We start from the raw sequence: 16,599 nt of genomic DNA on the forward strand, positions 1-16,599 counted from the left end.
ATTTTAGACTAGATGGAACATTTCATTCTTATGGGCAACCTGGACTCTGTGGGGATTGCAGTGAGGGTCTGAGTAAGTGCTTCTCTTGACACCACCTCAGGATGATGGTTGTAGACATGGAGTTTCCCGAGCTGGAAGGAGACCCCTGGTACCTGCTGAGAACCCAAGTCTATGGACTCCACCCCAGCTCCCAGGTTCCGGAGTTTGTCTGCAGCCAAGGCCATCATCTGGAAGAGCTTCTGTCTGAGACGAGGCACAGGCTGCACAGAATCACTCTCAATGGCCACCCACTCCTTCAGTGTCTGTGAGGAAACACAATGAGGGGGTTATCAGGTAGGGTACAAGAGCCCTTGTCCAGTTGTGCAGGGGCTGGTGGGAGCCAAGCCCCTCAATGCTCTTCAGCTCTTGGGATCCTTCAGATCAGTTTAAAAACTCAGGGATGCTAAACAGCAAGTGTTGGAGTGAAGCAATATCTCAGCTGTGAAGATTTACAAGTGTGCGAACCCTAACTCAGTTCCTCAGAGGTGGCTTTGTAAAACGTTAGCTGGACAGTGTGGTGCACGCCTGTAATCCTAGAACAGGTAAGGCAAAGATCCTGGAGGCTCAATGGCTATCCAGCTGAGGCTGTTTGGTAAGTTAGTAAGACCCTGGTTTCAAAACAAACAAACAAACAAACAAACAAACAAAAAACATCAACAAAAACAAAAAATAGCAAAGTGGACAGCCCCTGAGGAAATCACAAAATGTTGATCATTGTCTTACACATAGACACACACACAAACACACACACACAAACACACACACACACACACACACACACTCACACACACACACTCACACTTGATGGATGAGCTTAGGGTTTAATCAAAAACCTGGAGACCAGAGCATCTGATACTAAAGATGAGGTAGGATAGGTTGAGAGAATGCAGTCAGCCTTTTCCTACATGTTTGATCCTCCAGGCAGCATGGCCAGGATGTGAACTCATCAATGTATGAGTTTAGTCCTCCAACCCACCTCAGCCCGGAGCATTACAAGACTTTGAGAACTCCTTAGTAAGGTTACTCGCCAGTGGAATAATTCATAATCATCACTCATGGTCCAGAGTTGGAACCTGAATTGCTTAAGCAAAAAAAAAAAAAAAAAAATTGGGGGGTGGAGTGGGGGGTACTATGTAAACCAGAATGACTGAGAGCTTGTGAGAATCCTTTGATCTCTGCCTCCCAGGTGCTGGGATCACAGGTGTGCACCCACATGCCCTGCAGAACACCACCGTTGTTAATGGGAAAACAGAACATGGTGTCAGTTTAGGACAGCTGATTTTGACTCTGCTGTTTACTTGTTTGATTTCTCTTCCCTGGTTATAACATTTACATTTTTTATCATAGGAGAATTTATTTAGGGAATGTTAGGTTTCCCATTTTTCACCCAGATTGTGTAGAGCAGGAGCTGCTGACACTAACCACCACCCCACCCCCACCTTCCTGGGAGAGAATGACAAGTTTGAGGAAGCTGGAAGAGAGGATATTCTGATAGAAAGACCACACCCACCCTCAGCTCCCACGAGACACCACATCTCAATTAACTCTGGAATTTCTGTTTGAATTCCAGAAATCTAGGAGGTCTTTCTGTCAGGTGACCGTTGCAGAACGGGAATGAGGACCTGGAGGCCACACTTAGGAACATTGACCTGGGGAGTCCATGTTGTGCCTTTGCTTGAAGCACAAAGGCTTTGTCTCTGTTTGCATGACAATATTCTTAATATTGGCTGATGGATGCAACCATGGACTAACATGGTATTGGGGGCATAGAACACGAAGTCTAGTGAGACTCAAAGGAGGCACTAGATGCATGAAATTGGTGTGGGAAGTCAAGCACAGTGGTCTACACCTACAGTTCTAGCACCTGAGAGGCAGAGGCAGCAGGATCAGGAATCCAAGGTTATTCTCCACCAGGTGTTGAGGTCAGAATAGCCTGGGCTACATGTGACCCTGTGGGTAAGCTGTGGTCATGGGCCTAGGTGCCAACAGAAGGGACAAGAGCCCATCCAAGGGGAATGGGGGGAAGGGAAGTTGTCCAGTGAGACATAGGACCTGCACCTACTACATCTCTCCTACTGCTCCCCTCCTCTTTTTGCTCCCCAGGACTCTTTCTCTTCATCTTCTCCTGTCCTCATCTCCCCCACGTGTCCACCCCCACATCCTGCTGGCACTGAAGTGGAGCTGATTCTCCTGCTCCATCTAGGTATCTCTGGCAACTAAGAAATTTTGTCAGTAGGCTCCTTGATGGGCTAGAGTAATCATAATCTCCACAGAGGTGCTGTGAATACCAGCCAGGGATGGAGAGTGTCTTTCTAGAGCTCAGCACTAAGGGATCTCTGCCACAAATCTAATGAGCCCTGATATTTTTATTCCAGTAAGAATTTATCACCATTTTGAGTGGAATCATATCTCCAGGCACAACATTCCACATCTCCCAGTAAATAGCTGCCACCAGGTTCTGAAAGGAATAGGCGGGGCCTCACGTGTGACTTCTCCTACCTGCACGAACTCATCCTGGTGGAGGTCTATGTAGTGGAAGAGCTTCTCCAACAGCCCAGAGTGTGCCGAAGAGAACATTGCCTGCTCCAGCTGTAGTGCCGAGAGAGACGAAGCCTGTGATTGGCCCACAGCAGCAGTGCCGAGAGAGACGAAGCCTGTGGGTTGGCAACAATGAGACTAAATGCCAGCATTGGGCTTCTGACCTTTCAAATGCTTTCATAATATTGCTACCCAATCTAGAATAAGCATCTCATCAAATTTCCAAGGGATGGGAAATCACAGTCACTGAGGGACAACAGCAGTCTTGGCTAGAGTTTCATTTCCTCATGAACACTGGCAGAATATGTGAATGTGAACATTAGGAGAAAAAGGAACACTGAATTAATGCTTAGATTATTTAGATTAGTTTAGAAAATTTTTTGCATCATTTATTAAATGCTTTCTGAGAATGTAAACTTAAAGCGATTAAGCTGCTTTCGATATGTTCTTGGATTCAGTTTACAAGCATTTTATTTAAAATGTGTCTATGTTTATCTGAAAAAAGAAATTGCTACCCAAAGCTGCCGCTCCACATGACTTGGATTAAAATAACCAGAGGGTGGAACCAGAAGTGCTCCTCACACCATTCCTCATAAGCTTCCTTTTCAAAGCGAATGGATTTTTAAATACTGTTAAAGATTACATTAAATTTAATTAATTAGTTTTTTATGGGCATGGGTGTTTTCACTACATGTCTGGCTGTGTACCATGTCCATGCCTAGTGCTCATGAAGGAGCACTTTAGACGCTATGGGACTAGAGTACAAATGGTTATGAGCTGCCTGTGGGTGCTGGGGATTGAACCTGGGTCCTGTGAAAGAGCAACCAGTGCTCTTAACTACTGAGCCATTCCTCCTCCTCTCCCTCCTCCTCTTCCTCTTTCTTCTTTTCTTATTCTTGTTTTGAGGACTCCATACATGAATACTTCATCTACATCACTCTCCCCTCCCTACTTGCCCTCCATCTCCTCCTACATCCCCCTACTCTTCTGCTCTGCTCTTCTCTTCTCTGCTCTTCTCTTCTCTTCTCTTCTCTTCTCTTCTCTTCTCTTCTCTTCTCTTCTCTTCTCTTCTCTTCTCTTCTCTTCTCTTCTCTTCCCTTCCCTTCCCTTCCCTTCCCTTCCCTTCCCTTCCCTTCCCCTTCCTTCCTTCCTTCCTTCCTTCCTTCCTTTCTTTCTTTCTTTCTTTCTTTCTTTCTTTCTTTCTTTCTTTTTTTCTTTCTGTTTTGTTGTTTGTTTGTTTGTTTGTTTGTTTGAGTCAGGTTTCTCTGTGTAGTCCTGGCTGTCTTGGACCTCACTCTGTAGACCAGGTTGTCCTGAAACTCAGAGATTCACCTGCTTCTGCCTCCCATATTCCCAAATGCTGAGATTAAAGGTGTGAGCCACTACCAATGAACAAAGGCACATGCTGCATTTATTTATTTATTTATTGGCTAAGGTTTCTCTGTATAGTCCTGCTTCTCTTGGAAGTCATTCTGTAGACCAGGCTGTTCTCGAACTCAGAGATCTGCCTGTCTCACCCTCCCTCTTCTTATATGTCTTGGTGACTTTTATATTGCTGAGACAAAACACAATGAACAAGACAACTTATAAAGGAAAACATTTAATTTGGGGGCTCACAGCTCTAGAGGATTAGAGCTTATGACATCATGGCAGGAAGCATGCCAATAGGCAGGCAAGCATGGCACTGGACAGTGGCTGAGAGCTCATATCTGATCCACAAGCAGGAGGCAGAGAGGGAAGGAGAGGGGGGAGAGAGGGGAAGGGAGAGGGTAGGGGGAAGGGAAGGGGAGGGAGAGGGCAGCAGGAGGGGGAGGGAGAAAGAGAGAAGGGAAGGAGGGAAAGGGGAGGAGGAGGGGGAGGGAGAGAGGAGGAGGGAAAGGGAGGGAGGGAGAGAGGAGGAGGGAAAGGGAGGGAGGGAGAGAGGAGGGAGAGGAAGAGGGAGAGGGAGGGAGGGAGAGAGAGCTAACTGAGAGTGGCATGGGATTTGAAACTGTAAAGCACCCCCATGACACCTCCTCCAACAGGCCTAATCCTTCCCAAACAGTTCCACCAAATCAGTGTTTCTCAACCTGTGGGTCGCAACCCCTTGCACATTGTTCACCTAAGACCATGGGGAAAACACAAATATACATTATGTTTTATAATAGAAGCAAAATTGCAGTTAGAAGTAGCAACAAAAATATGTTTATGGTATGGGGGTCTCCACCACATGGGAAACTGCATCCAAGGGTCTCAGCATCAGGAGGTTGACGACCACTGCGACAACTGTTTCCAAACACATGATCTTATGGAAGCTATTCTCATTCAAACACAGGTAACCCGCTGAGTTTGTTTACTATTGCTAATATGTACACACATCTAGGGCTGACCACATGGGGTTGGACAACCCATCTAGTAGCTTGTTCCTGGAGGAAACTGATTCTCCCACTCTTAGCAACCACTTGTGCCAGGGCCCAGCTTTAACACGAGTTGGGGGTTGTCAAGATCTAAGGATACCTGGTAGGAGAATAAGAAAACACATCAATTGAGCAAACTGACAGGATTGTTCTTTCCATCTCTCCTTTAATGTTTTCTAAGGGCTACATTGTAGATATATCTAAGGTTTGGGTATAGGGGCTGCATTGCAGATGTTTCTAAGACTTGGGTATGGTTACATTGTAGATGTATCTAAAGCTTGGGTATGGTTACATTGTAGATGTATCTAAGGCTTGGGTATGGTTACATTGTAGATGTATCTAAGGCTTGGGTATGGTTACATTGTAGATGTATCTAAGGCTTGGGTATGGTTACATTGTAGATATATCTAAGGCTTGGGTATGGTTACATTGTAGATGTATCTAAGGCTTGGGTATGGTTACATTGTAGATGTATCTAAGGGTACAGGGTTACATTGTAGATGTATCTAAGGCTTGGGTATGGTTACATTGTAGATGTATCTAAGGCTTGGGTATGGTTACATTGTAGATATATCTAAGGCTTGGGTATGGTTACATTGTAGATGTATCAAAGGCTTGGGTATGGTTACATTGTAGATGTATCTAAGGCTTGGGTATGGTTACATTGTAGATGTATCTAAGGCTTGGGTATGGTTACATTGTAGATGTATCTAAGGGTACAGGCTTACATTGTAGATGTATCTAAGGCTTGGCTATAACGTTACATTGTAGATGTATGTAAGGCTTAGGTATAGGGTTGCATTGTAGATGTATCAGCTTGGGCTTGGCACCCTGCAGTCACTTGTTATCTGCATTTTGACTGGCTGTGGACTTCTGTAACAGTCTTCAGCTGTAGCAAAAAGAAGCTTCTTGGGGGCTGGAAAGATGATCAGCAGTTAAGAGCATTGTTTTATCTTACAGAGGACCTGGGTTCGGTTTCCAGCACTCACAGGGCAGCTCACAACTGTCTGTAACTCCAGTTCTAAGGGATCCGAAACCCTCACACAGACATAGGTGCAGGCTAAACACCAAGGCACGTTAAACAACAACAACAACAACAACAACAAAACAACAACAACAACAACAACAAAACAATTTAGAAGAGAAGCCACGTATCTGTGGGTATGCGAATATTTGGAATGCAGTTTGTAATCACGGTTGTTTAGGGAAGTGACAACAGTAAATTCTCTTCTAGGGTCTATGACCTCTTTAGCCACAGGCAGCCGGCTAGGCTAACGTTGCCAGGTATGAGTTCTTCCCATCAAGCAGGCCATAAGGCTGATCACACAGCTGTTAATTACTCTAGAGGTGTGAGCATCCTTTTTGCACCATCAAGGATATCATGAAGGTCTAGCTTCACAGACTCCACACCTGGGTAGGATGACTGATCTCTCCTCTCCCTTGGCAGCTTGCATGGCACCTTCTGATACCAATGGTTTTTAATGAGACCTCAAAGGCTTCAAAACCATCTTGTACACCCAGCGGAGACATGGATGCTAGTGGTAATTATGGCAGTCAATGAGTTTGTCTTTAAGCCAGGAAACTCAAGTTATTCCTGCAATACAATCTAACCCCTGGTTTATCTCCCATAAACGAAGCCAGTTCTGAAAGAAAAGTGTGTGTGTGTGTGGGGGGGGGGAGCTTTGCTGGTGAAAGAGGGGAGCACCAGGGGAAACCTAGCAGACGTGCATGGAAAAACCTCATAATGCCTGAATTCTGTGCAGAATGGTGGGGTTTCCTCCCCAGCTCCTACAACTGGAGTGTCCTAAAACACAAAGAGAAGAAACTTAGAAGTTTCCCTGTTATAGGTAACACTGAGAAGCAGCCATAGCCAGGGAATATCCTCTGTTTCTGGTCTGTGTCTTTTAGCCAGTCTCTTACTCTGTGCTATGACATACTCTTTCTTTCCCCTCCCTGGTCTCTAAAGAGGTCCTGTGCACAAGCCACTGTCCCCCATCTTCTTCCTAGTCCTCTAATATGTCATTCCCACTCTCAGGCCACTCCTGGGGAATGACTCTACCCTGATCTTGGATACCTTTAGGGAAAAATTCCCTCCTTGGCCTGGACATGATCCTCAGTCAATTTGACTGAATCTGCACCTGGGTGACACATTTAGAACCTGTCTATAACATAATACAATACAATACAATACAATACAATACAATACAATACAATATGACAAATTAGCAAGGGTGCCAAGATATTGCTACTGAGGAAAAAGCAAACCCACAACTCAGTGTTTCATGTGAGTAAAGTGGCCAAGAATCAAAGTTGGATAGCGAGCACTGGTGCAGGGGTGGAGAAACTGGATCCTTCATATGCTGATGGTAAAAACTGCTGGGCCAGCAAGATTGCTCATCAAGCAAAGGCCCTTTTCACGGAGGCTGACAACCTGAGTTCAAGTCCCTAGACCCAAACAGTGGGAAAAAAACAACCCATTTCCAATACACACACACACACACACACACACACACACACACACACACACACTGTACAGCACCTGCCCTGTCCTGTTTCCAGTAAATAAATAAACATAAAAACAAATAGTAAAATTATACAACTCTTTGAAAAAAAAATAGTCTGGTCTGATGTGGTGGTATATGCCTTTGATCCCAGCACTCTCAGAAGCAGAAGCAGGCTGAGGCAGAGGCAGATCTCTGTGAGTTCAAGGCCAGCCTTGTCTACATAGTAAGTCCCAAGACAGCCAGAGCTACATAACAGAGAGATTCTGTCTCCAACAAACAAACAAACAAACAAACAAACAAACAAACAAACAAAGGAAACAAAACTAAAAAAGAACCCTAAAGGCAAAGCAGTTTGACTGTTGTGCACATAATTAAACATGTTTCTGTATGACCCAACAATTCTACTCTGAGTCATATACTCAAGAGAAATAGAATGTTTACACACACACACACACACACACACACACACACACACACACACACCTTGAAAAAATGGTTACAACACTGTTCCTTATAGTAGCCAAAAGGCAGAACCAGACCAAGAAGCCATCATCAGATGACTGGATAAACAAAGGCTGTGTGTCCCTGCAATGAAATATTATTTGGCTGATGAAAATGATAAGATACCTGGTCATAAAAGGTGTTGGTGGGGTTAGGGATAGTTTTGGAAGTGATCAGTTGCCTTGACAATATAGTGCTGACATAAGCCAGACATAAGGACTACTTATTGAATGCTTCCCTTTATGTAAAAGACCAGAATAGATCAATACATGGAGCCAGGAGCCAGGGAGTAGTTACTAGGGTGAAGGAGACTGTCATTGTTAATGAGGAAGAAGTTTCCTTTCAGTGAGAATGTTCTAAAATGGACTGTGGTAATGGTGATTCAACCCTGTGAATATACTAAAAAACAAACAAACAACCCACAGCAACAACAAAACCCCCCAAAACACAATACACAAATAGTAGAACTGAGTGCTTTACCTGGCTAAATTGTAAGCCATGTGCATTAAGATACAGATGTAAAGTACCTGTCATCCATGTACCACTCACTTGACTATTACTGAGTATGAGAAATGTGTAAGCAGAGAGGTTGAGCCTTGTTGTTGATGGAATCAGCTTTGGCCAGCAGGTGGCACTACTGGCCTGTTCCTGACTCAAGCAACAATCCAGACACAGCCAGTTCAGCTAAGTCCTAATGCCAAGGGGTAAATGAAATGAACCCTGTGGGAAACAACCTGATGCTGTTATCTTTTCCTTTCAGCTCTGGGGGCTCAACGAGGGCCGTGTACAAATGTTATAACATCAAGTTACATCTCCAATCTCAGACAGAAAGGTTCTTGGCAAGCCGTTGTCTAGATTAACATTTGAACTTATTCCTTATCCAGTCATTACTAAGAAGGTTTTAATTAAAATGTTTTTATTAATTCTTTGAGAATTTATGAAATTTAATCATGTTCATTCCTAGCCCTTCTCCTAATGCCTCCCAAATACACCTCACCTTCTCCAGTTGCGTGTCTTTTTTTTTTTTTTTTTGTAAGTAACCCATCCAGTCAACCTGTGTTGTTCATGTACTCCTAGGTATGGGATCATGCACTTGAACATGGTAGACTACCAGGGGCCACACACTTAAAGAAAAATGCCTCTTCTTCAGAACCCAGCAACTATCCATGTGCCTCAGGTAGGATGGGGGCTCAGGAACCCATTTCCCTCAAAAAAAAAAAAAAAGTAGGGGAGGTTATTTTTCAAAAGAAAAGAGATTGGACATGGTGGCACACACCTTTAATCCCAGCACTTCAGAGGCAGAGGCAGGTGGATCTCTGTGACTTTGAGGCCAACCTGGTCTACAGCATAAGTTCCAGGACGTCCAGGGCTTCATAGTTAGACCCTGTTTTAAAATACAGAAGAAGGAGAAAGAGAAGGAGGAGGAGGAAAAGGAAAAAGTGGAGGAAGAAGAGGAGAAGGAGGAGAGTTTGAGGGGAAAGAAAAAGACCACAGGAAGAGAAGGAAATTGCTCTCAAATCTTTAGGTACAAGGACTGAGATTTCATAGTTTCATGAAGCCACCAGGGACCAAGGTCTGTCCTTGGGGGTTAACTAGAAGTGGCGGTCCTGAGAGTAAGGCAGATAAAGGAGCTTGCTGGCACACTCTTTACTTCTGTGCCCATTTTGGGTCCCTTTCTCTTCTGCTTACAGAGTTGGACAGAACTTGCTGCTAAGCATTTGGTCCAGGTCACCAAGGTAGACTTTGGGCAGTGGGGGCCTACTTTCCTTGTCCTGAATGGGATCCCAGGTGTGATCCCTTGGTTGTCTCCTCTTGTTCCCTGATCTCTGGTGTGTGTGTGTCTGTGTGTGTCTCTCTATGTGTGTTTGTGTGTCTGTGTGTGTTTGTATGGGGCATTGGGCTATACACAGGCAGTCTGGTTTCCAGTCGAGCTGAGATGTTGAACCCTGGGACCCGGTGGTGATAACTCACCTACATGGGATGGAAGGAGTTCTTTCATGTCTCCTGGAACTCTGGCTCCTGTTGAAGTTACCACCCCCTCAGCTCCCACAAGAGAAGTATGGCTAGCAGTCAAGTAGGCAATGTCCCAAGCTTCTGACCTTCAGGCTAAACTCCTCCCCAGTTTCCTAGCAACAGCAAAGACCATAAGAAGGGTTGCTTGGCCCCACCTTGCTCTCTTACTCCTCACTCTCTCTCTCCTCTCTCTTTGTCTTCTCCTCTCCTCTCTCCTCTCTCTTGCTCTCTCTCCCTCTTATTCTCTAGCCTTTCATCTCTCTCTCCCTTTCCCCTTTGTCTCCTCTTGGCCATGGCCAGTCTCTCTCTCTCTCTCTCTCTCTCTCTCTCTCTCTCTCTCTCTCTCTTTTCTACCTTCTCTCTTTCCCTCTGCCTTTCTATAATAAAGCTCTAAAACCATAGACAGTCTCTGCTCCTCAAGGCCACTGTGCAGACTCTCCCCTGTGTGGCAACCTCTCTCTCTATGCCCTCTCTCCCATAACCCCGGGGCTACAGGGTGTTGCCCCAGGCCCCCAGTCGGGGGCTGCCCCTTATCCACCACCCACCACCCCCCATCGAGTGGGGTCAGACAGAGGCTTAGATGTCCACCTGGGGCCCGAGTGCGTCTGGCAGTCCTCCCGAGTCCGTCTGCCCAGAGCTTAGGAGGAACTCAGGCCAGGAGCGGGCTATCCTCCCTTCCCCCTCTTTCCCCAGCCCCCTTTTAGTTCCCACATGTTTGTGTCTGTGTGTGTCTGTGTGCATCTATATCTCTCTCTCTCTCTCTGTGTGTGTGTGTGTGTGTGTGTGTGTGTGTGTGTGTGTGTGTGTATTATAGTCATTCTGTGTCTCGAGCCATTCTACTCTTGGCTTCTGTGTTTGCACAAAGAGCTGAGCAACAGGAAGGGAGACTGGACATGTGAGGGTTCTGGAGCAGAGGCTTGGCTCGGTGCTTCTTCAGATGACTGGGTTCCTGCTTACTAGTGCTGGTTGCAGTGTGTGTGGAACAAAGGTTCCCAGTGCCCCAGTCTTAGCTTCAGATACTAAATTCCTCCTAGGGCATCCTCAGCCCTGCCATGCTGCCCACCTTCCCTAAGGAGCAGATCCTCAAAATCTTCTTAGCTTTTCCACATGGCAAAGTCACAAATACTACAAGTTTCTATACCATCTGGTACTGTAGTCCAATCAGCCAATATGACTCAGAATGCGTTTTCTTCAATGAAAGATGGAAGCCTACACACTTCCGAAAGGCGATGCTGACAAAGGGGCCCAGTTTGGAGGATTGTAATCAGGCTTCTGTGACGCTGAGTGGAGTCATAAGGCATGCATATCATTAGACAGCTGCTGCTCAGACTTCCTACCCGGTATCACATCATATGGTATGACATCATATGGTATGACATCATATGGTATGACATCATATGGTATGACATCATATCATCCTTCCCCTCTTCTTGCTCCAGGCTAGTCAGCATGCATGCTCAGCTGACCCTGAACCTCCTTGACCAGAGCCACCTTCATCAATGACAATCCACTTGCGACACAAATAGCTGAGACCAGGGAGCTAGAACCATACCTGCTACCCCACTAGTTGCCCTTGACAATGAAGGGTCTACAGAGGAGATGGTGGTGCTGCTGTCTCTGCAATGATGCTCATTATCTCCTGCCCCTCCCCCTCCCATAACACCATTCCCTCATTTCTTTTAATATAAACAGAAAATCAGGGCATGTAATGTTAGAATCCAAATCAGACGACTGCTCAGGCCACAATGCCTGTGGCAGCCCCTCCCCTACAGACAGGCACCCTATTGGTCTGTGAAGCCTGAGCTAATTCCAAACTTCCAGGTGCCAGGATTTTTTTTTACCAGGGGAAGTGAGTTGACATCCAAAGGCTATTGGGGGCCATATATCCTGTTGTCCAGCTTGCTCCCTGCTACCTGCTGGGGAATCAGGCAACCTGGCTGCAGGCTATGGTGCAAAGTTGTCTCCCTTTCTCACAGAGCTGTAGGAATGGACTCCAACTCTGCTATAAGGACTTAATTCTCCTCAGAGCCTTCGCCATCATCGATCTATGGTGCTGAGGCCGGAACTATACCCAGACTCCCCACTACTGCTGTCTATCTGTTCATGGCATTAATAACTTTTCTAGGAAACTTCTTTTTCCAACAGTCCTGCTTATTGTCTTTCTTAAACCTGCCCCTGAGACCCTTCAGTTTCCCATTTGCCAGAAGTTATCTACTACACCAATTTAAGCACCAACGATTTTACTTACCAAGTCTCACGCCGTCCTAATGTTCTTGTGTGGTGAAGGCTGCTCTGTCCTGTTTCTGCTTCAATGAATTTATTATGACAGGGGGGAAAATTGTGTTTTATTAACTTGGTTTTTCACGGTGACTGGTTTAAAACAAAATACAAAGGAAGAAAACAAAACTCTCAGGTTTTTCCTGGTTGTGTTAATCCCAGACCAGCAGAACAGGGTCCAAGGATCCCTGAAGAGAGGAGTGGCAGGGACCCAGGGGGCAGTTAAGGCGGGGCCTCCTTCAAGGAGCCGCCCTCCCTCAAGATGAAGGCAGCAGTTGTGAGGAGCAAAGCTCCTCTGGAATGCACAGGCAGGCAGGTATGATCAAACATCCCTATGAGCTAACAGTGTGACCCTGGGACTTGTGAACTCTTACAAATGGTTAGACTCTGACCCTGAAAGGCCAAGCTCTAGAAAGACAGCAGATGAATAGAATTTACTACTTAGTAAGGTAGTGAGACCTCTATACACTCAGATATAGACACACACATAACAGTCCATGAGAAAACAGTATCCCACCTCTTACTGCTTAAAAAACAATCCCCAGCTACTCAGCTCCCCGGGTATGATTTTTTCTCCTAGCCTTGCCTATCTGCTGAACCACAATGTACAGTATAGTACTGTTACCAGAGTGCATTCCCTCTCTATTCTGACCTCCTGCCCCTTCCCTTGATAAGTGTGTCACTGTCACCCATGCATGGCAAAGCCACAAGAACTAGATTTCTGTTCCATCATCTACTGTGGTCTCATCAGTAGGTTTGACCTGAAAGCTTTGGCTAAGGCCAAGTTTGACTTAAATTCATTCCCATTGCCAAAGGCAAGGCCCACACATTGCCGACTGATGTAGGATACTAACAAAGGAGAGCCAGCTAGGAGAACCCTAAGTAACCTCCTAAGAATGAAGTGAAGCTACAATGAGGCAGAACTCACCAGAAGCCGAGTGTGCCAGAGGTCCCTTGTAGTTTCAGGTCAGCTGGCACAGATCACTGAAGACCAGTGGCAATTGTATCTACCATGCTCCACCATTACTGGCACGAGAGGAGACATCACCTGGCATTTGTGACCAGTGCTGGAGCATTGGTTGTAACCACCACTTGTGGCTCTATTTGGTGCCTTTCGAGTCTGCAAGCAGAAGAGGATCTCTTTCTTGATCTAACACAAAGTTAGAAATAAACGGGATTTAAAGATCCCTTCAATCTATATTACTCTAAAATCCTCGGGGATGGAGGGGGGGGGGGTGTTGGATGAGGGCAGTGTCCCATATGCTTAAAGGGAAACTAGGATTAACACCATCAGTAACAGCTTGGTATGACATGGCCTCCTCAAGCTCTGCATGTCTCTAACTTGCCAGTGGGACTTAAGAGTGAGAATGTGTGCATACTGAGCATGCCTTTGATTCAGGCAAAACCCTTAAACACTTAAAATAAGTCTTACTAAAACATAAAACAGACCTCACAAAAAAGTTTGGACTAATCAAATACTGTAGACTACGATTGACACATGCCTTTAAAATCCAAGACCTTTATTTCAAACTCCTATAAGAAGACACACTCCCATTATACAGTGCCTTGAGAGGTCAAGTTTGCCCAGAGCTGAAGAAATCTTGTTTCAACCCAGTACCAGGACTACCCTTACTCGAGAAAACCCTTTCATCTTTTTGTAAATATAAACAAAGGAATGGCCTTTGGAGTCTGGTATGGATATTCTATGAAATCAACTTGACAACATTTGGAATGAACTACAATCCAGAACCTATAAAGATCTTGTGAAAGGAAAAAAAAAAAAAAAAAAAAAAAAGCTTAGGTCCAGGTATAGAGGTATACTCCTTTAATTCTGGCACTTAGGAGACAGAGGCATGCAGATCTCTGAGTTCATGGTCAGTCTACAGAGCAAGTTCTAGGACAGCTAAGCAGTTTCAAGAAAATATTAAGCAATCAATAAAATCATTTAAAACAGAAAGCTGTTGATATAATAGAACAAGAGGGGCATATTCCAGCCCCAGCAAGTAGAAGGACTTGGCAGCTTCGGCCATGTAGCTCTGGGATTAGAGTCAGGAATAGAAGGAGTTACTGGAACAGTTGATGTTGATGTTGTGTTTTGTTCATGAGCCCCAGAAGACCATCTAGGAGCCAATTCTAATGCAATTGCATTTGGGTCTCTTTATTACAAACCTGAGTTTGGGCCTATACTCACTGCTAGCCCTGATGCAACAGGACAGTTTGGTGAATTAGCCTCAAACCCTCATCGGAGCAAGTTTTTATATGAAATGAAAGCAAGTGAGGGGGTGTTCAGCCTGGCAAGCATCTAGTAGAATGACTATTGTAACCCAACACGTGGGTTCTCTGAAGCAAGACCATGAACAATTACAAACAGTCTGTACGTACATCGGAAACAATCAGACTTATCTTGATTGGCTGCAGCTAGGAAGTAGCTAGAGAGTAACTCTTGAGTATAGACCAAGGACAAGGCATGGGGTCCTTCCTGGTACTTGGGTACAACTTGGGCTCAGCTGTGGGCCAAGTTCTCAGGCTTTTTGTTTTGTTTTGTTTTCTTTCTCTCTTTCTTTCTTTTTTCTATGATGGAGTCTGGTCCCAAAATGGAGTAGGTTTGGCCTTTCACTGGTTAGTGGGAGCAAAGAAATTAGTGGTGATTAAGAAGAGACCAGCATCACTATGGTGAAATATTCTGGGCAGTGTTTTCTAAGAGTACAAAGAAGTCGTGTTATGAAGATAGTCAAGGCTGTACCTAATGCTGTTAGCTGGACTTGGTAATGTATAAGAGTCTCCCAAGTGGTATTGGTTTGAAGGCTTAACGGGGTGATAGAGAGCAGGCCAGCCTTGACACTGTGAGAGGCCATGGAAGGTCACTGGTGAAGGTGCAGCCTCAGTTGCAGTTGACATCCCACGACTGAAGGGGTCATGCAAAGAAGATGAGGCTTGGCACCATGAAGAGAGCCAATGAGAGGCTCTTGGTGAAGTCTAGTTGCAGCAGAAAATCCCAATGTATTGGAGATGCCAATATCATGGGATGACCACTAAGCACAGAAGCAGCAGTGGAATAGAGTTAACCAGATCTCAGAGTGCTACAGAGGGTAGACCTGGAGAAGTGACCTAAGCCCTTTGGAGGAGCCCAGAAGATCATGTGTGTATACCAGACATTGGAACAAGAAACTGTGAGGTTGAAGTTACTTTAGAACCCCTTCCTGACTGGTTTTGGATCAAGATGTAGAACTCTCTTGGCTCCTTCAGCAAAGTTTGCCTGCAGACTACCTTATTATATCCCATCATGATGATAATGAACTAAACCTCTGAAACTTTAAGTCAGACTCAATTAAATATTTACTTTTACGAGTTGCCTTGGTCATAGTTTCTCATCACAGCTTTGAAACCCTAATTAAGACAGAGTCTTAACTCACAGTCATAGGGCCAGAGACAAGTTGCCTTCTCCTCTGGCCTCTCAGACCCTGTAACTACAGACTGACCTACATGTAGGCCATCAGTGGCAGCAGCTATATTGTCAGCCACTGTACTGTCAACGAAAGGGAGCAAAGATCTAACCTTTGCAGGCTCCTTGATGACTAGTGCCCCAACCAAGTCAGGTCAAAGGGTTAACAATGGTTGACTGACCCTAGACTCCTCAAGTATGACGCCACAGTATTCGAGAAGTGTGATCTGAGCCTTACTACCAACAGTTCCCTCAAACCCAAGTCATGATGGGGAAAAGGCAGAGGTTGTTCCCTGATAGATGGTGCACTGGCTGGCACTTTGTCAACTTGACACAAGCTAGAGTCATCTGAGAAGAGGGAACCTCAACTAAGAAAATGCCTCTGTAACATTGATTAATTAAGCTTGTAGGGCATTTTCTGGGTTAATGATTGATGTGTGTGTGTGTGGGGGGTGCCCAACTCATGGTGGATGGCTCTATTCATGATTAGGTGGTCCAGGGTGTATAAAAAAACAAATTGAGGAATCCAGAAGGAGCAAGCCAGTAATCAGCATTTCTCCAGTCTCCTGCATCGACTTACATTCGCAATGGTCTTCAACTCTAAGATGAAACAGACTGTTCTTCCCAAGTTGATTTTGCTCATGATTCTTTATCACAGAAATAGAGACTAAAAACAGTGCTCAAGCTTATGAATTGTTTGCTCTTCATCAACCTCTAACAGACGAAGAAGAAGAAGAAGAAGAAGAAGAAGAAGAAGAAGAAGAAGGAGGAGGAGGAGGAGGAGGAGGAGGAGGAGGAGGAGGAGGAGGAAGAGGAGGAGGAGGAGGAGGAGGAGGAGGGGAGGGGGAGGGGGATAAGAAGAAGAAGAAGAGAAGAAGAAGAAGGAGGA

The 16,599-nt window shown here is 45.2% G+C and overlaps 1 protein-coding gene across 2 annotated transcripts in view; it reads right to left on the reverse strand.

The window, feature by feature from the left end:
• Positions 1 to 12,572, reverse strand: part of Cndp1 (carnosine dipeptidase 1 (metallopeptidase M20 family)) — a 39,851-nt gene extending 27,279 nt beyond the window's left edge. The window contains exons 1-3 of one of the 2 annotated variants that reach the window (XR_386374.3): positions 12,240 to 12,572; positions 2,539 to 2,693; positions 153 to 302 (exon numbers count right to left, since the gene is read on the reverse strand). Coding sequence is in view for 1 of the 2 variants with exons in the window: in NM_177450.4 (NP_803233.2) it covers positions 153 to 302; positions 2,539 to 2,616 (228 nt within the window). In the remaining variant the exon portion in view is untranslated. The remainder of the gene's footprint in view (positions 1 to 152; positions 303 to 2,538; positions 2,694 to 12,239) is intronic. The other variant, NM_177450.4, reaches the window with a different exon arrangement.
• Positions 12,573 to 16,599: the final 4,027 nt, after the last annotated feature.

The sequence above is a fragment of the Mus musculus genome, chromosome 18, assembly GCF_000001635.26.
Source record: "Mus musculus strain C57BL/6J chromosome 18, GRCm38.p6 C57BL/6J".
Lineage (NCBI taxonomy): Eukaryota > Metazoa > Chordata > Mammalia > Rodentia > Muridae > Mus > Mus musculus.